Raw genomic sequence first — 22751 nt, 5'->3', positions numbered from 1 at the left:
ACTCAGCAGTTTTATGCCCGAGATATAGCCATTTAGTTTCAAGCGGTTGCGCAAATGGTGCCGTCTATACCCGATATCTGACGTTTCCGAGCTCATATGTGGGGTATTGATGCATATCGCGCCTTTGGCTGAATAAACGCTAGTCTCAAGCTTCCACTGACAGTCTGGAGCTTTTATGTAGCCAACCTAATAATTCCGCTATTACCAAGCGCGTCCTGTTTCTTTGCTTGATAATACGATAATACTTAATTTTATCGAGGTTGCCGGACAACCCTATTTCACTGAATTCAACATTGCGCTGCGTGTGTGGGGTTCATCAATTTCCTTCACGGCATGTCATGTATCATCAGATCATGTCGTTCCGCGCCCATGTGCGGAATTACACACCTAATCTATACGGCTGCACTGACAGTTTTTTGTGGGGAGCAGGGATATGACTAGTGGCGGTTGTCTCGGGCGTATTCTGGAACCATATATATAGCTACCGTCGGCCTATTTATAATGATTTGAGTGGCCTATGGCTTGGAGGTCAGGATAGACAGGACATTACGTATACAAGATGGTGGGTTCAAACTTTACTACTAAGGATCCCTACAAATATCAAGTGGGATTTAATTCTTATCATGAGTATGTTGATAACAATCTAAGGAATTTGATTGTGTGATAAATCTTAGTGCTAACATTGAATAGGACTGAGGCTATTGAAGGCGCACTGCCAGTTGGTCAAAATAGTCCCCAGGAGGCTCCTTACGGGCTTTATTCAGAAAAGCTGTCAGGTACCGCCTTCACTGCTCCTCGACATGAAAACAAACAGAGCTGGCTGTATCGTGTGATTCCAGGTGCTTCACATCCGAATCCCGAGAGTGTCAAGGCACCTTGGGCTTCTTCGGATGGCAGCAACAAGGCTCCAGCTGGGTTTGATGAATTACAATACGTTCCAAACCAACTAAGATGGGACCCTTTCGATGTTGTTGAAAGCGAAACTTTTGTTGATGGCTTGAGGTTGGTCAGTGCATCAGGTGATCCTCGAGTAAAAAAGGGTCTGGCTATTTATGCTTATGGAGCGTCCAAGTCAATGGGTAATGAAGCTTTCTATAATGCTGACGGTGATTTTCTCATAGTTCCTCAACAAGGAGAACTTGATATTCAAACTGAATTGGGAAATCTTTATGTACGACCTCAAGAAATTGTAGTAATTCCTAGAGGAATTAGGTACAAGGTAAAGCTTCCGTCTGGACCTATTCGCGGATATATCCTGGAAGTGTTTTCTGGACATTTTGAACTTCCGGAATTGGGACCAATTGGTTCTAATTGTCTTGCTAATGCTAGAGATTTTCAGGCACCTGTAGCAGCTTTCGAAGAAAATGATGAACCTCACAAGATTCTGGGAAAGTTTGGTGGTAATCTATTCCAATACACCCAAAACCACAGCCCATTTGATGTAGTTGGTTGGCATGGCCTTTATTATCCATACAAATACGACTTGGGTAAGTTCAACACTATTGGATCAGTTTCTTTTGACCATCCGGACCCTAGTATTTTTACTGTCTTGACAGTACAAAGTGAACATGTAGGTACCGCAATTGCGGATTTTGTCATTTTCCCACCTAGATGGCTAGTTCAGGAGCACACATTCCGCCCTCCATGGTTTCACCGAAACACAATGGCCGAGTTCATGGGTCTAATTTGTGGTAACTATGACGCCAAAGAGGGAGGAGGTTTTGTACCAGGGGGTGCGTCATTGCATAATGTTATGTCCTCACATGGCCCTGATGCAGCTACTTACGAAAAGGCGTCAAAGGCTGATCTCAAACCCCAAAAAGTTGGTACTGGTTCCATTGCATTTATGTTTGAGACAAGTCTCATGTTGGGCCTGACTACCTATGGCCTTACCGAGTGCAATAAAGTCCAGTCTACATACAATGAACACAGCTGGCTGCCTATCAAGAAACATTTTGTTAATCCACAGAAGTAACCTGAAAATTTATATGTTCTATAGTTCATTATATGATTTGTATAAAATTGATCAATTACAAAATATATCTGCTCTTACAGGGTATTCTGATGGAGATATGCGCACCCAATTATGAACTCAAACAGATGAGCCATATTTCTATCCCTGGTAGATAAAAGGACTTTTTTACAATTTTTTTTAAGTTGAATTTTTTCTCAAATTAAGGTTTGAGGGATATTCACTACCTTCCTTCAATTGCCGTTGACTGTTACCTTTGTCACAGTTGTTGCCCTTGTCTTGCTCATTATTATTATCGTGAAGGTTGGGTGGATATGTCACATCAAATACTTGCCCGTAATGCTAATGGGTAAAAGAAGAAATCGGTCAGTGCATCATTCGCCGTTGATCGAATATTCTACGCAGCTAGCCGCTATTTACGTACGCCTCTATTCTCGGCCTACTAAACGGCTAGCCACATTGCCTAATGAGTTGCCTGTAATAAACGAGGTAGTCATGGTCTAGAATAAAAGATCTAGTACTGTTTGTTAGGCCAAAACGGCCAATACCTGGGGTGAAGAGATTACTAGGTTAATGCAGGTCTCTTAAAATTCTATACTACGGCAACTTAATACCATTTAGGCAATCCTATGCCTCAACACTGCTCTTGGCAGTAGCTAGAATTCGGTTGTTTCAGGGATTCGGTTATGCCATTATTTTTTATTAAATATTTCTGACATCTGATGCCCTCTCCAAGTTCAAACTTGAGAATATTTTTTCTTGAGAATCAAGACTAAGTGATGCATGATTTTATCGTATCGAATCTTTGGCCGCTTGAACATATGGTCAGCCAGCGACAGGCAGCGATTTCTGTCGTAATTAAAACTTGCAGGTAAACGAACACAACTGCCATCAGTTGTTTTGAGCTTAATCTTCCATATGCGGGACGATAAACCAAAATACTAGATTTGTAGTTATACAGGTACTTCTTTCGGACACCTGCTTGCATGAGAACGTGGATTTCCATGAGGGGTAGCGAATGTGGGGTACTGCGCCGATCACCATGACCGAGGTATAACATTACTATTCCATAGCTAGTTCTCCTTAACAGTTAACTTTATAAAATTACCAAGACATTTCAAACCTTACCATACATTGTCAATCATGCTTTAGACCCAGAATAAACTGCTTCAGACACTGGAATACAAGAATTGGACTAAATGGTTGTCGCTTGTTATGCAACCCATTTCATGGCATGGCGCTTGTGCAGATCGCCTGTTTTTCCACGATCGTGAGACCATCACATTAGTAAGAAAAATCGACCCGAGGAAGTGAACATGCTGTTAGTGCACGCCGGGGATTGTCATTGCATGACGGCAAGATCTGTACTATACCCTAAATCTTATGTTATAGAATACTTGTTTTTGCTTGACCCCTCTTTTTGACGTCCGATCGTTGCTTTGTTGTGATGAAGGCGTAGATCTATTTGGTGGGAAATGCATGGTCTAGTGAGCCCATCACGAACGTGAGGGGGGTGAGAAGAAATATATATATCGAGCAAATAATCCTTTAAATTGCCAATCTGTTCAGAATTAGATTTGTCTTTCTTAGCTGTTTTTTCAATATTGCTCTATACCCACTAAAAATGCGCTTTTCTTCTCTTCTTGCCGCTGCTGTTGCAGTCGTTCCTGCTTTTGCTGCTCCATCCCCAGCTTCACCCACTGCTGGCGCTTCTAATGCCAACCAGGTTGTCACTGCCCTCGGCGCCATTCAATCTCAACTTGTCAGCCTTCAGTCTAATGTTGACAACTTTGATGGTGGACTGTTTGATATTGTTCCTCTCTTGAACATTCAAAATGGTGCTACTACTTTGGGCAACAAAATTAATTCTGCTACGTCCCTCATTAAGAAGCAACCTACTGCCTATAGCCAATCTGATACTTTGACTATCTCCACTGCTTTATTGGGCTTTGTCCCTAACATTAACACCACCTTGGTTGCCATCATTGACAAGAAGAGCGTCTTTGACCACTCCATTCTCGATCTGGTCAGCGTCAGTTGGCTTGTCTATAATGACATTACCACCCTTCACACCGATACTACTAACCTGGCTAATGCTTTGCAGGCTAAGTTTGATCCTGTTCTTGTTTCTGCTGTCACCCAGATTGTAAACGAAATTAACGGCTGGTTTTCTCAAGCTGAGAGCGTTTATGCTGGTTCTGGTTTGATTGACTTGAAGAAGCGTGAGGAGCTGTCGGCGTGATCTTATAACTTTTGTTGTGTACATTTCTCTTTTTATTTTTCTGTAACCTTCTTATAAATTATTTTCCTGATTGCTGACTTGCAGTATTGTTCAACCATATTTTGGGATCTCTGACCCTTTTAGTAAGGGCTGCCGGTCAGAGTCACTGAAGAATATCAGAGCTTGGTATTTGACGGTGTTTGTGATATCAAGAATAGGGGCTATTCTGTTAGCAAATGACTACATATCATAATGGGATGTCAGTTCTTCAACTTACTCAAGAGGAGCGAGATAATTGTGTCCAGATATTCGTTGCCGTCGGAGCCAGGAGCGTGCAAATATAGAGCACTCTCAGACGGCTCTATTTCCAGATAGCTTTCTCTGGTAGCTTCAGCTGGTATTGTACTAAAAGATTGGATTGTTGTCATAAGGAGTGAATGAGAAGTTTAATAATATCCGTGTATATCATTTTGCCCCAGCAAACCTATAGTATATATACTCGAGTTGTTATAGATTATAACATCCATGTGTTACGCCAATTTAACTCTATTTCCTGAATTAAGATTCAATGTATCTTATTTAAAACAGATTACAGTACGGCTTTTTCTTCTTATCACCCACCAGCTCTTTGTGAGTTTGTTTCATAAATGATGTTTGCTCAGGAAGATGCCAATTAATAGATGGGATGTTGAGACACTATAGGAGAATTTCAACGACCTGGCGTCTATTTAACATATCACAAGGCTAAATATATCTTACGGTAATAGTTGGGTAATTAGACCATAAAGGATCCCTCATCTTATCTTAATTTTTGAGTTTCTGACCGACTTATGTCATGCGTCTTGACTAGATGGGTAGGCACGGTAATCTTTAGCCATGTACCTACCCCTGGAACCTGCTTAACCCTAACACCTACCTCACATCATCTTGCATTAGGCACGCCTAAATATCCTATAATATCCGGCAATCATCTACTTTAGATCAAAGGACGTATTTGACCGAAGTCACGTTCTCAATACTTCGTTCGTGGTCCATCGGTTTTTATTGGATTTGATAATTGAAAATGCTGAATATTTTTGTGTCGGCTGCGTTTAACCATCGTTCATATTGCCGATAGTCGGCTTTTTTACTGCATGGACCGTTAGCATCCATTTTCCCGTTCCCCACATACCCCACGTACATTTTTCCGCGTGGCTAAGGTTAAAAATATCCGGGTCGAATACCGTTCTGGGATATCCGAAGTGAGAATAGTAAACCGATCTGTTCTCTATAAATTGTACACCTACCCTTTAACTTCAAACTGTCCACAAAAGACCTCAAATAATCAATTGGAAAATGGCCAGTGCAGCTACTGTTCTTAAACCCAATATTGGTGTTTTCACCAATCCTAGTCATGGTTTGTATATTGCAGACTGTGAACCCAGCACTGACAATCTTAAGCCTGGTCCCGGTGAGGTCGTCGTTCAAATTAAGGCTACCGGTATTTGCGGTTCAGACATTCACTTTCAGAAGGAAGGTAGAATAGGCAAGACAATGGTAGTAAGAGAGGAGCATATTCTAGGACATGAATCCTCTGGAGTGATTATTAAAGTACATCCTTCGGTTGAAGACCAATTTACAGTCGGTGATAGAGTTGCGGTTGAGCCAGGTGTGCCATGTCAGAATTGTGATTTATGCTTGAGTGGCAAGTACAATGGCTGTCCGGATGTGCAGTTCAAGTCTACTCCACCCGTACCGGGATTATTGAGAAGGTATTTACTGCACCCTGCAAGGTATTGTCATAAAATAGGAGACATGTCATTTGAAAATGGTGCTCTTCTTGAACCAATTAGTGTCGGTATCGCAGGAATTGAACAATCTGGGGTCAAGCTAGCTGATCCTGTTGTGATTTGTGGTGCCGGGCCCATTGGCGTGGTGTCAGCTGCTCTTGCCAGAGCCGCTGGGGCTGCTCCTCTAGTCATCACTGATATTGACCAGGGAAGATTAGATTTTGCAAAAAAGCTTGTTCCAGGAGTTCGTACAGTACTCGTAAAGCGAGGCATTGAGCCTTCCGTGGTTGCCGAAGACATCATTGCAGCAGCTGGAGGTATCAAACCTCGAGTGTGTATAGAATGTACAGGCGTTGAATCCAGTATTGCCGCTGGAATATACTCTCTTCAATTTGGAGGCCTGATCCATATTATCGGAGTGGGCCATGAGTTCCAGAATATGCCGTTCATGCATTTGTCAGTTAACGAAATCACCGTTAAGTTGCAATATAGATATGCCAACACTTGGCCCAAGGCCATTAGGTTGGTTAACGATGGACTCCTCAACCTGAACCCCCTAATAACACATAGATTTGCTTTAGAGGAAAGTGTCAAAGCATTTGAGACATCAGCTGATATCTCCAGCGGCGCTGTTAAGGTGATGATTTTTGATGAATAGTAATTGGTAATATGGTTATACTTGGTCCTGCCATACATATAGCTGTAATAATGTAACTATCAACCGTCTAAAGAATACTTAAGGTCTTTGCCTTTATTTTCATCAATCAAGACCTGTAAGTGAGACCGAAGTGATTGAAGATTGGGATCTTTGGGTTGAAATCTGGGAAGCCATTCGGCCTGTCCAAATTGAAGGATATTCTGTGCCCTTGCCTTGCCATTGATAGCATGGCCATAAGACCCATGAAGGGTGATTCTCTTGATTTTGGAATTGTATGTGGCTCGGTGTAGGATGTTGTTATTGTAGAACACGCAGTCTCCCGGGCCCAATTCTACAAGTAGCTCCCCTTCAATCACCCCTTTCCTTTCGTCGGTAGTTGTTATCCGTCGTTCTTCATCATTTCGAGCTCTCTTGTGGGTCTTAGGCACTACTATAAGACAAGAATCTTCACACAAAGCGAGATTAAACTGAGTACCGCCATCTGGGATCTTCAACTTTTCAAGTTCTTCTTCAGCAGAGGCTTCTGCCTTTACATCATCCCTGTGCCATTCCAGGGAAAAATCTGTCAGGGGGTTGATAAGCATGTTGAGAAGTTCCATGGCCAAATTCTCACGAGGCGTTTGGAGAATATCAGATGCAGCATCAAGAAGTTTTTCATTGGCATAAAACTTTTGGAACTTTTCTGCCAACTCAGGGTCCCAGTCTGGATGAAGCAAACCAGACAATCCCCAAATATCAGGACTGAAATTTTCGGGCCAGGGAGGGAATTGCTTGCCTATCACTTGGGTTAGTTCGGCTTTGGAGTATGGTCTGTGTAAGTTTGATCCTACACAATGACTTACCTCTGGTACGCACAGCAGGCCATTTCCCCTCGCGAGCGATTTGGATAGCCTTCTCCGATGCTGCTTTATACTCTTCAATCTCCTCAGGAGATAAAAAATTGCGGATGACTACAAATCCATCTCTTTCGACTTGATCATGGTATCTATGAGGCAAGGGTTCCGGCATCCTATTAACTGTTACTTATTTTATTTTGATTGATGATTCTGTCCCAAGAATCAGAGACAGACTACTGATATTTATGTGTCCAAAATGCAGGTATCAATGCGACATATGCACGGTGACAGCCGGAAGATTATAGTGGGGTAGAGCGGTAAAGAGTCTGAGATGTAACGTTACAGCAGATCGCCAGACGTCTAATTTAACGTTTAACTTGAACGCGCATCGGGACGGTAAACACACTATAGATGGTGATTTAATTCAACAACCTCGTCATCTATATCCATTATGCAACTTACTCGGAACTGGAATCTGATAACCAATTCTTCCCGTATGGACGCATGCGGTATTCCGAATAGGTGCTAACGGATATAGACGGGGTTCATCAGAAGGACGAGGACACTGTGGTTCTGACATTGATTGTAGCTAATATTTTATTAGTGTTCCTATATTCGGGGCCATAATAAGTTTGGGTATCTCAAGGTAATCTTGTGTAATTCGATATATATGGGCGAAGTTATGAACTATGCGTCTTTACCAGCCACTGTAGATGCTCTTTAGCTTTTGTACACATCTCATTCATATCAGACTTCTTCCAATCTTTGAAATTGATTCCCAACTTAGGCATATCACATGCTGCCCATGTGACCTCCCTCCACATGTAATATTCAATATCTTGATAGTCGAAGATTTCTGTGTTATCTGAAGGCTTGCCACAGTATCTGACTCGGTTTTCGTCTGTGGTATAATGATCTGGTTCTCCTTCGAGTAATAGCCGTAAATTAAGTTTAAACATGTTGAAGTGAACAAAAAGTATACGTGGTCGTTCATTTTCTGGCCAGGTCTTAAGAACGTGCTTTTCATAGTCGTCGTATGGGACTGCCTGAAGCATAGCGGAACCTCGAAAACCATCTGGCGTGAATCTTCCAGCGGGCCTGAGATCAGTCTTGACTTGGTATACCGGCTCTTCCAAAGCAAGTGCTGCTGCAATAAATGTCTCCTTGTCACCCTCACCGCCACTTCCTTGACTGAATAGCTTATAGTAAGCTGTGTATCCATTGATATTGTAATAGACTGTCAGCAAGAGGCTTCTGTAATGCTTGGACTTGGATATCATTATCTGGCCTGATTCTGAGCTTTTATTCGGGATTGCGTTCTTCAAGTCGGCTTGTGGAATCTCGCCAGGATTTGTTACTGTCAAATCTCCTCGTACACGTTCACCCAGTATGATACCGGCAATGTCATAATAATGGGTGGATGTGGTTCTATACCAGTAATCTGGCCAGATAATGTAGCCTGTGCTTAAATATGGTTCTTGATAGAGTGACTCCTCCACATCACGAAGTGGAAGGTTATCAGCATCAATGAAAATAACATCTTCAAAAGAGGACGCCAAGATCGCCAGCGATTTCAACTGATAAGATTGTATATCGAATGAATTAAAAAATTCTACCCCGTATACATCTTCCAATACAATACATTTAGCACCTAGTCTTGGAAACAGCTTATCACAGACCTCGGGCTCATATTCGTCTTTACTACCTAAGAATACCTCCACTGGGATGAGTGGTGAAACCCGTCGAAGCATTCTCAACGATGTCACCATTATAGGTAAATATTTCCCACCTGATGTAAAAACCACACCTTTGCCTTTAAATATGCCACCTGGATAAGAAGATGGCAAATGGTCCACAGTATCCTTGTGAGATTTGGTGAGGTTATATTTTGCAGACTCGGGTACTTCAAGGTAGTTTCGCAATTCTTCTTTGGTAAATATAGGGAACTTCTGGTCGTGTGCCTTTTCCGGTGCTTTCGTGTTATTTTTGTATTTCCCAAGAGGCTCAATTATTGGTCGGTAATTTTCAAACAGCGGAATTAGTGAGCGGATATGATAGATACGATTACCAACATCAAGAGGATCGACGAAACTTTGAGATGCCTTTTGAGTTTGCCTAGGCGGTGTTAAACTAGACGTTGAGTGCACAGCATCATTTGATGATATGGTTGTTAGCATAACAGGAGGTGAAGCATGAGAAGCCTGATATCTACTTCCTTCATCGTATCCTGTTTTTTGTCGACTCAATGGTTTCTGAATAAAGTTGTCAGGCGTTTCGATAAGGAAGGCAGGCTGATTTTGTGACTTTTCGATGATGGCTTGGCCTGTCCAGCAGTCCATGGAATGCCTTTTGCTGTGAAAGTCCCATAGGCTGGCAGCCACAAAGAATAGGCCAACAATGACTATTGATGAATATGTGGAACGGAGCGCTTTTCTCGCGTTGAACATGTTGGAGTCACTAATAACTAAACAAGAGTTCAAGAAAATCGGTTTGCTGAAACGAATGCGTGTTCCTTTAAAGAGTGATTTAGAACCCAGGCTCGATGAGTTTTTAGAGAATTATCTTATGAAGCTGAAATTGGGCATCTGCTCATTTAAAAATAGAAAGAAGCACTGTGTTATAACTAACAGCACTAGGAACGAAGGGGCTGAATGAAGCTAACCATTTTAGCACAATACAACTGTTCCTAACAAGAGCTATCTAGTAGGAATTTGTGAGTTCCCTATTAACCCTTATAAGTATGTATCATTCAGGCGAAAAAAAGCATGTTGTTTAAAACGCCATGAGCTAATCTTAGATATACTACTTGAGATGCATGATCGACATATAACGCGCTGCAGTCATACGAGAACGGTAGATAGCGATGTGAACAAGATAAGGCACACATTTAACTCCTGACTTTAACACATGAAGTGCGATCACTATTTTAAACCAACTTTCTGTCTTGTCAGCACTATTTAAAAAGTTAATACCATCCAGAGAACTAGACAACCCGTGTTTGCTGCCCAAAGTGCCAAGCGAACTGCTCAGTTTTTAGTGGGTCAGCATCCCAACAAAAATAGGTCGTATGGCGGTGATCAACCAACCCTGGGCGATCTATTCCCAAACATATCAGTGGCTAGCATGAGATAATTCGAACTACGGATAAATCTGACATTCCTAAAACAATTTCATGCAAGGCTAGTTTCGATAAGGACATGGAAACGTATGCTCCTACCTGTCAAGCCAAGACAAGACACGTTTTTATAGAAACGATATACAGCCACGCACAAAGCAGGATAAGAGGATACTGAAAAAGGAAACTCATTGAGGCCCACATTGGTCGGAGTCTTACAAAGGATACCTGTCCTGCTGCATAAGCCAGTGTAGTTGGCAATTATATCTAATTGAGATATGTGCTCAGTTATTGGTAGTTGATTTGGACTAAAAGCTATCGTTGAATCTCGTTGCGTATCTTTCAAGCTTAGAGTGGGGCTAATCAAACTTTCTTAAGATTAGCATCCTTATTCAAAGCGTTTAAACTCAAAACCAGTCAAGCTTCTGGGCCGGAAAGTATCACGCGGAAACTTGAGATGATGAGTTTGGTAGAGGTTTTAGCCCTCATTTGTCCCGAAAAATCACTGTACTACTCGACGCATGCATAAACACATATTTGTCCCTGCATCTAAATGCACACTTAGGTGATTGAATGGTAGCAATCTAAATTGCTGCCCATCTGTCCTATAATATAAAAAAACAATCTATGACACGTTTAGAATGTGGGTATGATACTAGCATCTGCAACCGTGAGCTATATTCTCAAGGATGGCCCCAATACTCCCGAATGTCTTGTATGTTGATGCAGTTTCAAATGCTGTCGTAGATCCGCGCTCTATAAATCGTGGAGCTGATCCACCGGCGTTCACTAAGCTTTCTTTAGAAAAGCCATTTGTATCCTATAGTGCAGAGTTCACTGAACTCTTGGGCCAGAATCCTTCACTTCGAGTTGTCGCACAAGAGGATAGCTATCCGTTTGCCCACGAAGCAGGGGTATGGATTCCTTCTAGACGGGAGGTTTACTTCACCTCTAATCAATTCCAACAGCATAAAAATGAAGGGAAACAGAAACAGATCAGAATATCTAGACTACTAATTGATAAGGAAAAAGACAACGGATGTTATGAATGGGAGAATATGTGGACTTTACCTAAGATTTTAACTCCTAATGGTGCCACGAATTACAAAGGAGGTGTATTGCTATGCTGTCAAGGTCAGGGAGATACCCCTGGAAGCTTGGTCTTAATGGAACTTGAATCACATCGCTCGCAGCCACTTCTTAATAATTTTTATGGAAGGCCATTCAATTCGCCTAACGACGTTGTAATATACCCTTTGGACGGCTCCGTTTGGTTCACAGATCCTAATTACGGTCATGTCCAGGGTCTTCGATCTGTAAAAATGCTACCTAATCAAGTCTACTGTTTCGACCCCAAAAATGGTTCTGTGAGAGTTGTTGCAGACGGGATCCATAAACCAAATGGAATATCATTTTCGTTTGATAATAGAACATGTTACATAACTGATACCCAAATATACAATGGAGTAGGTGGAACGTCTCACGATGCAGCAGCAACTATTTATGCATTTGACATTGTCAAATCACCACACTCCCTCATTACAAGTGCCCCTTATACTCTTGTGAACAGACGAGTATTTGCGTATGCTGATTGTGGAGCTCCAGATGGCATAAAATGTGATACTAAAGGTAATGTCTATGCCGGTTGTATAGACGGTATACACGTCTGGAATTGTGATGGAGTTTTAATTGGAAAAATCTTGATCAAAGGTGGAGTTGCTAATTTCTGTTTTACCGACCCGGGCAGGATGTTTCTGTTTAATGAGAACAAGATTTACGAAGCGAACATTGCAGCTGTCGGGGCTCTGAATACGGCTCTCTAGATATCAACCGATGAATCATGTTTAAAGTCATATTATATTCATAATTAATACAACTCAATAATTTCGAAGCCCATCATTTATCTGTCACCAGGAGGATAACTCGTATGTACATGATTGCAGGCTGTTTACTTTGGCTATTTTGATTGCAGTATATTGGATGCCATTGAAAGCCCCTTGAATATCAAGAATACTTTCGATATTTTCAGCCAGTACACGGGAAGACGGTCTAGCTACCGGGTCGTAAACCTTCAGGGGAAAAAACCGCAGTCTCAAACTTTCGTCCTGCATCACTCCATATTGGCAGTTCAAAGTACTTTCAGCCAAATTTGAGTCCTTTTGAGAACTATCAAGGAAACTGAAGTGATATTTCACAGTAATATGAAGCTGATAGAAACTTTATCGTTATAATTTGTCCATATATAGTTTTAAAACTACTAATGTGATCCAGTAGCAATGTATACAAAGTTGGATAAAATCAACAATTGGCCTTGCTAGCTCAATCGGTAGAGCGTGTGACTCTTACTTACTTCTGTATGAAGATAAAAGTCATCACAAGGTTGTGGGTTCGACCCCCACGTAGGGCTTACTTTTTTCTACACAGCAAATATGTTTAAGCTCGGTGGGATTATCGGCACTAGACCCTGGTTGATCAAGACGCATAAAGCCCCATCGGTCTAGCAATCTAAAGCGCCTTGATGAGGCTGATCGAAATATAAATGGGAGGCTTGTTTGTTCATCAGTTTCACTATAGAAACACAATATTCTATTGCCTCGACTTGCAAACAACTCGATAGAAATGACTTCTAAACTTATCAACCATTTTGTTGGAAAGGAATTACAACATGCTTTTGGAGCGGAAGACCCCTATTATTTTATAGTAGAAGAAACTGACACAAAGGGCAAAGTCACAAGCAAAAAGGTCAAGAAGGAAATTCCGAAAGGATTGTCCAATAACGACATCAATGTTCTAAAAGCTGTGAAACGCAGAGCATACTATTATGAACTTGTATTCAACCTTTGTGGGTTTAACTGTGGTATTACTGTCTTGATTGGCCTTATCCCATTCATTGGATGGGCCATTAATCTTTATTTGGGTCTTCAGACGATAAACAAATGTGAAAAGATTGATGGGGGTTTACCAAACTGGGAAAGATCAAAAATGATGGCCAATTTAGTTGCTGATGCCGGACTTGGTTTTGTCCCTGTTGCTGGTGACCTAGCAGCTGCGGTATATAAATCGAACACACGGAATTCAGCCCTGTTGGAAAAGTTCTTGAAGAAAAGGGGTCTTGAAAACCTGCAAAAAAACGGACAATCTACGACATCGGAAAAGCATCACTGGCTTGGGGGTGGAGCTAACAAAGCTCAAGTGCCCGCTTCTCAGAACGCAACTGTAACTGCACCAAATGCTGTACATACAGCTTCAGCTGAAATGGTCCATGCTCGGCCAGCTCAGGTGGAACCTGGCCATCTCTAAATCATGGACCGGCAGGCAATCAATTTCATTTCAATTGATGTGAATCTCTTAGCTGACAACCCGCTTCTTATTTTATTTATATTTTTAATTATTTAATTTCTGTTTCTTTAATAAATATCTCTTCTTCGTCAATTCATTAGATTGTAAAGCAGTCATGTGACAAATAATGAAACGCATATCAGGTGACATTACTTTAGAAAGCAAAGCGACAAAATTGGCATTATCAACAGGTTCAATAATATAGTAAGCAGTGAAGTCAACAAGGTTATGAAGTTAAATTAAGGAGTAGTCAAATATCTTTACCATTTGATTATTGGAATATGTCGGCATCGTTCAACAAGCCAAGCAAAGCCAAAATTCAGGCTGATAAAGATATTGAACAAGCATGCGACTCATGCCGAGTCCGTAAATTAAAATGCACCAAGGAATTACCGGCATGTAGTAAATGTGTTCAGTATGGCCGAGAATGTTCCTATTCGCCGAGGACAATGCGGTCTCCTCTAACGCGGAGCTATTTGACGAAGATGGAAGATCGCTGTCGGAAACTTGAAGCGGTTCTTCACGAGTTGTTGCCGAATGATGACATTGATAAACTTATATCCAGACAGAGTCATGTGTTTAGTGGTTCTTCACTTAAAAGTTCAAACTCAATAAGCTCTATGCGAATCAAGGAAGAAACGTCCCCGTCGGTTACTACACACCTGAGCAGTTCAATAACAAGTGGCTCAGCACCGAACTCTTTAACTACCACACCGAATAGTATAATCATGTCACCTGCTCATAGGCCAACCGAGCCTAGTGAAGACATACCCGAGGAAGCAGATGGATTTGACTGGATAGAAGAAGATGTTTGGGGAAACGATCTATCAGATGGAATGGCGGCATTATCTATCAATCCTCAAGGAACGGGCTACTTCGGCATCGCATCAGGTTCGGTATTACTTCGAGCATTGAAGATTGATCCCTGGGATCTTACGGTTCCACCCAGACAGACAGATCAAGATACAAGGGACCCAACGATATCTAAACTTGACACAGCCCTTGTCGGAGGGTATATGACGAACACTATAGTGGACGCTTATTTCACATTCTATCACACTTCTTATCCATTTATGCATGAAGAAACTTTCCGAAGCATCTACGAAGGGAGAGCGCCTAAACCCAGAGAAGATGTATGGGAGGTTCTACTTAATACAGTATTGGCGCTGGGTGCTTGGTGCCTAAATAGTGAACAAGGGAGTGCTGATTTGACTTTCTATCAAAACGCCAAGGGTCTTATTAACTCCAATATTCTTGAAACAGGTAGCCTTTCATTGTTGGTCGCTCTGACCCTGTTGACTAACTATATTCAAAAAAGGAATAAGCCAAATACTAGCTGGAATTATCTTGGTTTGGCAGTAAGAATGGCACTTGGTTTGGGTATGTACCGAGAATTCCCAGGATGGAAAAGTGGTCTTTTAAAGCAAGAAATGCGCAGGCGTTTGTGGTGGGGGCTTTATATTTTTGATGCCGGTGCATCAGTAACATTTGGCCGTCCAATTAATCTCCCGGAAATCTCAACTATTGATTCAAAGCTACCGATGAACATAGATGAGTCTGATTTGACAGCGCTGAGCACAATCACACCAGTTGAACGCGACAGACCAACGATCTACTCGGGAATGATAGCACAATCTAAATTTACAGTTCAAACAAGTTCTCTCTACAATAGACTTATATCAAAGCCTATTCCTAGTGCCGAGGAGGTTCTCGAAATGGATAAGCAGATCGACACATTTATAAGGGATATTCCTCCTTGGTTTGCAGAGAATGGCCCTCCCATATCTCACTACACAGCTGGAAGTCAATTGAATGATGCAACAATCGCAGGCCTAATCTTGTCAAGATATCGCCTTCATTGGAGATATAAAAACCTTCGTATTATTATGTTCAGACCTTTTGTTGTTCAGACAATATTGTCCACAAACTCTCAAAATGATACATCTAGTTCGACACCAACAAGCGAAGCGGAACTTCAATGCAAAACGATATGTCTTCAGAATGCTCACCAAACCATTCTTTCAGTCGAAGAATTTGTTAGCACGGGGCAATTGTCGAGTATTTCCGTCTGGTATGCTGTGTTTTTCCTGTTTCAAGCTTGTATGATTCCACTTATTTGTTTTTGCGCCGACCCTACGTCTGAAAACAGTCCAGCCTGGTTTGATGATATTGAAAAAACGAAAGCAGTGTTATGCTCGCTCTCTGCAGACAATAGACTCGCTTTGCGGTTCTTGGAGGTTATCGATCGATTGTGCGGAAAATACATTGATAATTATATTCAGACACAAACTAGCCCGGTTGCAAAAGCTGAGTTCATGTCAGATATATCAACGTATTTCTTTGATGGCTTTATAGATTACACTGGTCAACAAGGTGAGGCTGACGTTTCGAATCCTGCTTCCTTTAACATTCTTTCTGATGGTTTATAGAAAGAAAAGATATATACGACTTTAATGTGAAATGTAGATATGTAGATATGAAATGGATATTGGGATCAAACATCTCAACACTCGGTTCCTGCGCGAGTTTGACTCCATTCGGCAAATGCAATCAGGGTCCCGTGATCGACGATGTGCATTGTTATGTAATACAGTTCGCCTTCTAAATAGCGAAAGAAGACATTCGAAGTTGATTTATAATTACGCCTATGGCTATAAAAGTACGAGTTACCAAAGGCTAGCTGACGGGAGCTTGTTTCGTTTTTACGAAAACACTAACACATTTCATTATACAATGACGGATATTTTGCCAATTGTTTGGTCAAGCAGGCTGAAGGTTTTTTTACCTGAAGAACAGGTTAGTGATAGATCAGCCAGTCGGTTCTCAACTCCGCCGTTGTCGTCAACCATTTCACAATCTTCCCATACTGACAAAATCTTGTTGCCACCTTCAACTTTAGAGAGTCTTCTGTCTCAAATTTCAAATGATGCAGGCTTGTTGCCATCGCCTCTTCTGTTCAAACTGACGAATCCTTTGAATAAGAAAGTAACTCACGTCGGAGTCAGGGAATTTTCAGCAGAGGAGGGTACTGTGCAAGTTCCAGCAGTGGTTGCGCGGAATTTAGGTCTACAGAACTCAAATGATATACTGTTCATCAATCTGGTATCGTTACCAAAAGGAACTAGTCTGACTTTAAAAACTAGCAGCACTGGCGAGCTAGTAGAAAATGTTGACTGGAAATCATTGCTAGAATCCAGGCTTCATGGCTCGTTCACAGCTTTGACAAAAGGTGATGTTCTAACGGTTTCTCACCCATCTTTACCTGGCAAAAACATTGATTTTACGATAGAAAAGCTCGAACCTACAAATAATTCACATGCTGTCTGCATCATTGATACAGATTTAGATTTGGAAGTAATTGAAGTAAACGATGGAAATTCGAATGGATCAAGGGAGACGGTCAGTGGATCTATACGTGGACAGAACTCTAATCAATCGTCAGTTGCCGGTCGACGGGATCCAATACCTTTGTCAGTAAACGAGCATCCAGTAAATGTGAAGGGTCTACAGCCTAGTGAAGTTGCTTATTTCTCAGTTGCATATGACATCAATGATAACTCTCTACCATTGGAGGTCTCACTCGACAATATATCAGTTGATGACAGCTCATCTTTGGTGATGTTCATGGGTTTGGAGGAAGCAAACATTTCTCCTGACTCGTTTCTATGGTCGAATTTGAATTCTCCCGGTACATCCCTAACAGTTTCTTCAGATGACCCGTTTCTAGAGAAGTATCGTAATCTTAATCAATCATCATTACAGGCTATATTTTACGTCAAAGTTATCAGCTACCAAACACCGGCATCTTTCGTTATTCAAGCTAAAACGGAGGCAGTAAACTATGTTGATTCTGGTCAGGAGTCAAGTTCAAACACTTCTAAATGTACCAATTGTTTACAGATGATTTCTATCCATTCATTTGCTCGGCATGTTGCATTCTGCGAACGCAACAATATTCTATGTCCAGAAGGCTGTGGGAGGGTTTTTTCTCGCCGTGAGGGCATCCCAACTACTCATTGGCACTGCCACGATCATAATACAAGTGGTGATTCAGAATTCTCTAAAAAGCTTCATTCGGACTGGTTCCACACTGCCATGAGTTGTCCAGGATGCGGTTCAGATCATGCAAATCATATTCTACTGTCTCAGCATAGAGCTACTAATTGTCCAGCAAAGCTGCACATTTGTAGATTCTGCCACATATTACTTCCACAAGAGTTAGCTTCGGCTGCAGATTTTCTGCAAGGGTTGACTGGACATGAGTCATACTGTGGCAATAGAACTACTGATTGTGAAATCTGTAAACGAGTAGTTAGACTCAAAGAACTGCAAACCCATCTTGAGTTTCATAGACTAGATCGTTTGAGAGAACCGGCTCCCATATTGTGCTCGAATGCAAATTGTCCGCGCTTGATCACTTCGACCTCATCTAATGTTCTGGGGCTTTGTGGAATTTGTTACGGACCGTTGCATTCCACTCTTCTTGATTCAGACGGTTCTAAGCTTAAACAGCGGATAGAGCGAAGGTATGTTATCCAGCTCACACGAGGATGCGGAAAACCGTGGTGTATGAACGAGCACTGCGCTTCGACAAGACCCAAAAAAAGGTCTATAGCTGAGATTATGTCTACTGATGTCAAGTTTTTAATGGCTGAGTCCGCCAATAAGAAGTTTTGGTTTTGTGTTGATGAAACTGCCACTAAGCGAAAGCTGTTTGTTCAGTTCCAATCCCAGAATGGCATATTTTCTGATGCTTCATGTGCGAGGGCTATCGAACAAGCCAAAGGCAATGAATCAGAAGCAGTTCGCTGGCTCGAGTCGAATTACACATGATTGTAGCACCCCTTTGCCTATATTTATATCGTAAATTGCATTAATACATATCATATAAAAAGATTACCATCATAAATTTCTACGAATTAGTAGGGAACTGTCCGTAGGGGAAACCAAATATCTCTCCTTCTGCAAGAGTCAACCGCGGGGCACCTCCGAGACCCAAATCTGTATTATTAGCATACCCCTCTGTTCCCCACCAAGAGACAGACTTTGGATGATATTGTACTGCAAAGAAGATAATAATTGCGGACAATGCCACACCAGCTGTGAGAGCAGAAGTAAGCACATAGTTGTAACGTTCCCACCATCCGAAATACCTTCTTCTGATGTGCACCATAAACGCATAACTTGCAAATATACCTGGTGTATAAAACGCAAGGGAATATGGAGCATAGTTTAGGAAACCTCCAATAACAATCACGGGGTGGAAATATTTGAGTTGTTTAGGGAATCTCTTCTTCGCATACCATATAGGGGCAGGGATGAGAGCCCCAATAAGGAAGCACCATTTCAGTATAGGATATATACTCTTGAAAACCAATTTAGGTCCAATAACACCCCAAATTACTGAAGAACTGTAGTATGTTTTCTCACTAGGGCAGAGGAACTTCTCCTTAGTGCTTTGGATTTCATAGTTACAGATTCCATCGACCTTATGAATCAGGAAGTTCACAACTCCAATACTAACAAAACACTGTATGAACGTAGCAAGTATCATTGCTCTGAATATAGCTCTTGGAGGAATCTTCGTGTAATGGGCCATTTTCTGTGTACTCAAATAACTTTCTGATTGTCCATCAATGTTATATCCATATGTCTTGATAATCATCAATGCAATACCATTACCTGGAAGGGCATATCCTACAATAAGTTCAACTAGTACATTGAGACCAAAACTAAAACCAGTGGACGAATAGATCAAAGTAAGAGGGATTAAGAACACAAAGTTAATACCGAGAGCAAAAAATATTCCCCATACTGGAGTATTTGTGGGGTAAATCTCTACAAAGATGATTCCGAGAACAAGAGAAATAAGCAGAACTGTAAAAAACCACCAATCAGGAACTTCTTTATAGTGTGACATGCATTGACTAAATCCATCCTTCTGGTTGTGAAAATTTGACCTCTTTCTATCAATTAGCCCCTTGTAAACATCAATGAATGCTCCTTTTATACCGGTCCAATTAGAAAGAGTTTGGTCGATAACAGCGTAAGGGTATATGGCAAAAAAGGCTCCATACACAACTAAATTAGCAGCAGAATAATAAGGAGGTGAGTATTTTTGATAGAGTTCATCTGAAAACAATCCTTTGGAATCTAATACTTGAGTGACGTCGTAAGGAGTTTGGTCATTTGCGTATAGGGAGTTGGTATTAATTGGAATATACGCTGTCCACTTATAATTGGTGTAATACACAGCAGGAATAATAATACATCCAGCAATAGCTGTTCCGATGTATGCATTGAGTTGCGTATAAAAGGGCCAGACAAGGGGAGAGTTAAAAGAAATAATATTCCAATCAAATGTTGTTATTGGATTGATTCCCAAGCCGTAGAAACCAGTAATAGTATTCAGTAGTAGGTCGTCAGGCTTGATCCAGACCATCCAATCAAAGTTAGACAAGGCCGAAAAGAGATATCCCGGTATCCAGAAATAGCAGAAACTACCGATGAAAAACATCCAAAAAAACTTGAATTTTGAAATCTTCCATCCATTCACTGCGATTTTGGACTCCTCAGAAACCAACGCTCTATTCAACGCAATAGTTGGAAGCACGGTCGGCCACATTGCCCTTGTAGGATAGATGACAAACTTTCGCAGAACACCTGCAAATCCAAATCCAATAAATTGGGTAGAAAGAACAGAGAGGAACTGATAACCAACAGAAACCCAGTCATTGTGGTAGTAAAGTTTTTGCACCATAATGTTCCAGAATGCGTAGGGGTAGGTTGCCCCCGAGCTGACAATTATAGAAGCAAACATCTGTTCTTTGAACTACAAATGTAGTGTTAGCATGTGATAACGGTCAGCCACTTCTATCCAACTGAATCTTAGGATAATCTTGAGCATGATAGAATAGCTTATCTACTTACCGTCCATGGACCTTGATTCAACCGCCATTTCGTGCCAAACAAAGTGAACCCCCAATTAGGCATGATGAGAGCAAACAATCTCCCAAAAATTGCAATGAAAATTTGCAGTACTCCAAGGGAGATTGAAATACTCGGTTGACGTGGTTCAAAGAAACAGTTAATGAAACAACCGATTATCACAAACACAATTCCTACTGCGTATGACCTAAATTCGTTAGTGGCTGCATTGTCGATCATGAAGATCATTCAGGAACCTTACCTAATAGTTTCAATGGGGGCGTCATGATCATCATAAGGGTCAGTCACGGACCTCACCTCAGCATAAGGAGACCAATATCTGATCATAGCAGCATCAGATTTTACTTCCATTTCGTCTGCTGCTTTCTCATTGGTGAGATTATAGTGTATTCTGGTGCTGAGCTCATGACTCAAGTTTGAGTCGGTGTCATGATATTCTTCTGCTTCTGTTAAAATATCAATAGCTTCTTGGTATGACAATTCTAAAGCCTTTTGCCAAACAAATTCAAAATTCTTGTTGACAGGATCCGCATTGTCACCATTATATGAGTGCCCGAACCGAGAATAAAACGCTTCCTTTTGATCCAACGAGATCTCAACTACACGAGAGTTCTTCTCATATCGTTCGTTAGACACTGGACCAGTGTAGACTTCTTCAACGACGCCCATAGTAAAAAGTACTTAACCTAAGGGAGTGCGAATTTGTAATTCTGGGTCGTCCCATAGTACGTATTTATAGACCTTCATGGATATGTTGGAGGATTACAATTTACATAGATAAACACGGATAGTAGCTTCAACTCTCGGCAACTAAATCTCAACTGACCGATCTTGCATCGTATAACGTTATCTCCTCCATTTTGCATAGTAAGGCACCATGCATCATTTATAAAGAGATAGGATCTGCTACGTATCATTTTATAAACGTAAATGATCTGCAACGTTATTTAATACCTGGAGTGCCGTGCGATATTGAAAAGAGCCGATAACATTAGAAAGAATTACCGTGAAGCTCGACTCTTTAGGGCGGACACGGCAGATCATCCCCAAAGCCAAAACACAAAATCATGTGTTGCTGTTAAGCAACACATGATCATGATCTTGGTTCGTCCTCAGCCTTATCAGTGTAATATCCTACTATCCCATTTCCATTGGCTGTAAAAGATAAGCATTGGAGCAGACACAGCACCAATCAATCAATCAATCAGTCAATCAATCAATTAATAAATCGTGTGGCCCCAGTAACATGGATATTTCAGCAAACCATCTTCACAGATAGATAGCCATTTGACTCTCGTGCATCAGTTCCGCAATCAGCAGATCGTCCTTATCAGAGCGGTGTTCAAAGGGAGACGATGTCCAGAGGAGCGGCAAGGCATCAATATCGGTCAAAACTTTATCCATGGCGTAGATAGCACTAAGAACCGTGAGAATGATTGTGATCTTCCGTCATCGTGATCCTGCCAAAGACTACACTGATGCCGTGCTGTCTTGGCCATCCTAAATCACTCGCAGATGCCTGACCGACGTCTCAGGATATGACGAGCCGACAGACACATACTCCTATCCTGCCTCAACCGGATATATGCCGTCGCAATGATGAGCATCTGCGCACCGCACATCGCATTATCATCTTGATGGTCTTTGGATTTCTACGCCTTTTCAATAGATCAATGTAACCGCGAGTAAACCAACGACGGCCCGAAAGTCCTCCATAGATAAGGATTGATACCGAATGGCACTCATTACCATATTCGAAAATTAAGTTTCTCAAACTTAATCCAAGAACTCGGCACAGTGGTCTGCATACTTTTGCCAAGCACCACAAGAAAAAGACTCAGCCTGTATATCGGCCAACTAAACTGCTGATAGTCCGATGTGGAATTTGGGGGG

General features: G+C 41.5%; 11 protein-coding genes and 1 non-coding gene across 12 annotated transcripts; 8 read left to right on the top strand and 4 right to left on the bottom strand.

Annotated features, from left to right (window-relative positions):
• Window positions 1–559: 559 nt before the first annotated feature.
• Window positions 560–1975, top strand: AWJ20_2760 (homogentisate 1,2-dioxygenase; the record flags this gene model as incomplete). Its single annotated transcript, XM_018879727.1, has 2 exons — window positions 560–627; window positions 691–1975. The coding sequence occupies 2 exons, from the start codon at window positions 560–562 to the stop codon at window positions 1973–1975; spliced, it is 1353 nt and encodes a 450-aa protein (XP_018737615.1).
• Window positions 1976–3596: 1621 nt separating this feature from the next.
• AWJ20_2759 (uncharacterized protein) lies at window positions 3597–4214 on the top strand (the record flags this gene model as incomplete). Its single annotated transcript, XM_018879725.1, has 1 exon — window positions 3597–4214. The coding sequence occupies one exon, from the start codon at window positions 3597–3599 to the stop codon at window positions 4212–4214; it is 618 nt and encodes a 205-aa protein (XP_018737614.1).
• A 1314-nt stretch (window positions 4215–5528) lies between these two features.
• Window positions 5529–6620, top strand: SOR1 (L-iditol 2-dehydrogenase SOR1; the record flags this gene model as incomplete). The annotated part of the gene is made up of 1 exon (XM_018879724.1): window positions 5529–6620. The coding sequence occupies one exon, from the start codon at window positions 5529–5531 to the stop codon at window positions 6618–6620; it is 1092 nt and encodes a 363-aa protein (XP_018737613.1).
• A 59-nt stretch (window positions 6621–6679) lies between these two features.
• On the bottom strand, window positions 6680–7204 carry AWJ20_2757 (uncharacterized protein; the record flags this gene model as incomplete). Its single annotated transcript, XM_018879723.1, has 1 exon — window positions 6680–7204. The coding sequence occupies one exon, from the start codon at window positions 7202–7204 to the stop codon at window positions 6680–6682; it is 525 nt and encodes a 174-aa protein (XP_018737612.1).
• Window positions 7205–8136: 932 nt separating this feature from the next.
• Window positions 8137–9795, bottom strand: MNN2 (Mnn2p; the record flags this gene model as incomplete). Its single annotated transcript, XM_018879722.1, has 1 exon — window positions 8137–9795. The coding sequence occupies one exon, from the start codon at window positions 9793–9795 to the stop codon at window positions 8137–8139; it is 1659 nt and encodes a 552-aa protein (XP_018737611.1).
• Window positions 9796–11260: 1465 nt separating this feature from the next.
• On the top strand, window positions 11261–12394 carry AWJ20_2755 (uncharacterized protein; the record flags this gene model as incomplete). The annotated part of the gene is made up of 1 exon (XM_018879721.1): window positions 11261–12394. The coding sequence occupies one exon, from the start codon at window positions 11261–11263 to the stop codon at window positions 12392–12394; it is 1134 nt and encodes a 377-aa protein (XP_018737610.1).
• A 485-nt stretch (window positions 12395–12879) lies between these two features.
• On the top strand, window positions 12880–12978 carry AWJ20_2754 (the record flags this gene model as incomplete). Its single annotated transcript has 1 exon — window positions 12880–12978. It is a non-coding gene; the product is annotated as a tRNA-Lys (tRNA).
• A 212-nt stretch (window positions 12979–13190) lies between these two features.
• On the top strand, window positions 13191–13871 carry AWJ20_2753 (uncharacterized protein; the record flags this gene model as incomplete). Its single annotated transcript, XM_018879720.1, has 1 exon — window positions 13191–13871. One exon carries the CDS (start codon window positions 13191–13193, stop codon window positions 13869–13871), a length of 681 nt encoding a protein of 226 aa, XP_018737609.1.
• Window positions 13872–14191: 320 nt separating this feature from the next.
• On the top strand, window positions 14192–16339 carry GAL4 (galactose-responsive transcription factor GAL4; the record flags this gene model as incomplete). Its single annotated transcript, XM_018879719.1, has 1 exon — window positions 14192–16339. The coding sequence occupies one exon, from the start codon at window positions 14192–14194 to the stop codon at window positions 16337–16339; it is 2148 nt and encodes a 715-aa protein (XP_018737608.1).
• A 304-nt stretch (window positions 16340–16643) lies between these two features.
• Window positions 16644–18743, top strand: UFD1 (polyubiquitin-binding protein UFD1; the record flags this gene model as incomplete). Its single annotated transcript, XM_018879718.1, has 1 exon — window positions 16644–18743. One exon carries the CDS (start codon window positions 16644–16646, stop codon window positions 18741–18743), a length of 2100 nt encoding a protein of 699 aa, XP_018737607.1.
• A 79-nt stretch (window positions 18744–18822) lies between these two features.
• Window positions 18823–20535, bottom strand: OPT2 (Opt2p; the record flags this gene model as incomplete). The annotated part of the gene is made up of 1 exon (XM_018879717.1): window positions 18823–20535. The coding sequence occupies one exon, from the start codon at window positions 20533–20535 to the stop codon at window positions 18823–18825; it is 1713 nt and encodes a 570-aa protein (XP_018737606.1).
• Window positions 20536–21095: 560 nt separating this feature from the next.
• On the bottom strand, window positions 21096–21527 carry AWJ20_2749 (uncharacterized protein; the record flags this gene model as incomplete). The annotated part of the gene is made up of 1 exon (XM_018879715.1): window positions 21096–21527. One exon carries the CDS (start codon window positions 21525–21527, stop codon window positions 21096–21098), a length of 432 nt encoding a protein of 143 aa, XP_018737605.1.
• Window positions 21528–22751: the final 1224 nt, after the last annotated feature.

The sequence above is a fragment of the Sugiyamaella lignohabitans genome, chromosome B (assembly GCF_001640025.1).
Source record: "Sugiyamaella lignohabitans strain CBS 10342 chromosome B, complete sequence".
Lineage (NCBI taxonomy): Eukaryota > Fungi > Ascomycota > Dipodascomycetes > Dipodascales > Trichomonascaceae > Sugiyamaella > Sugiyamaella lignohabitans.
Note: the sequence above shows the minus strand (reverse complement) of the source record. Positions and strands in the feature narration are given on the sequence as shown.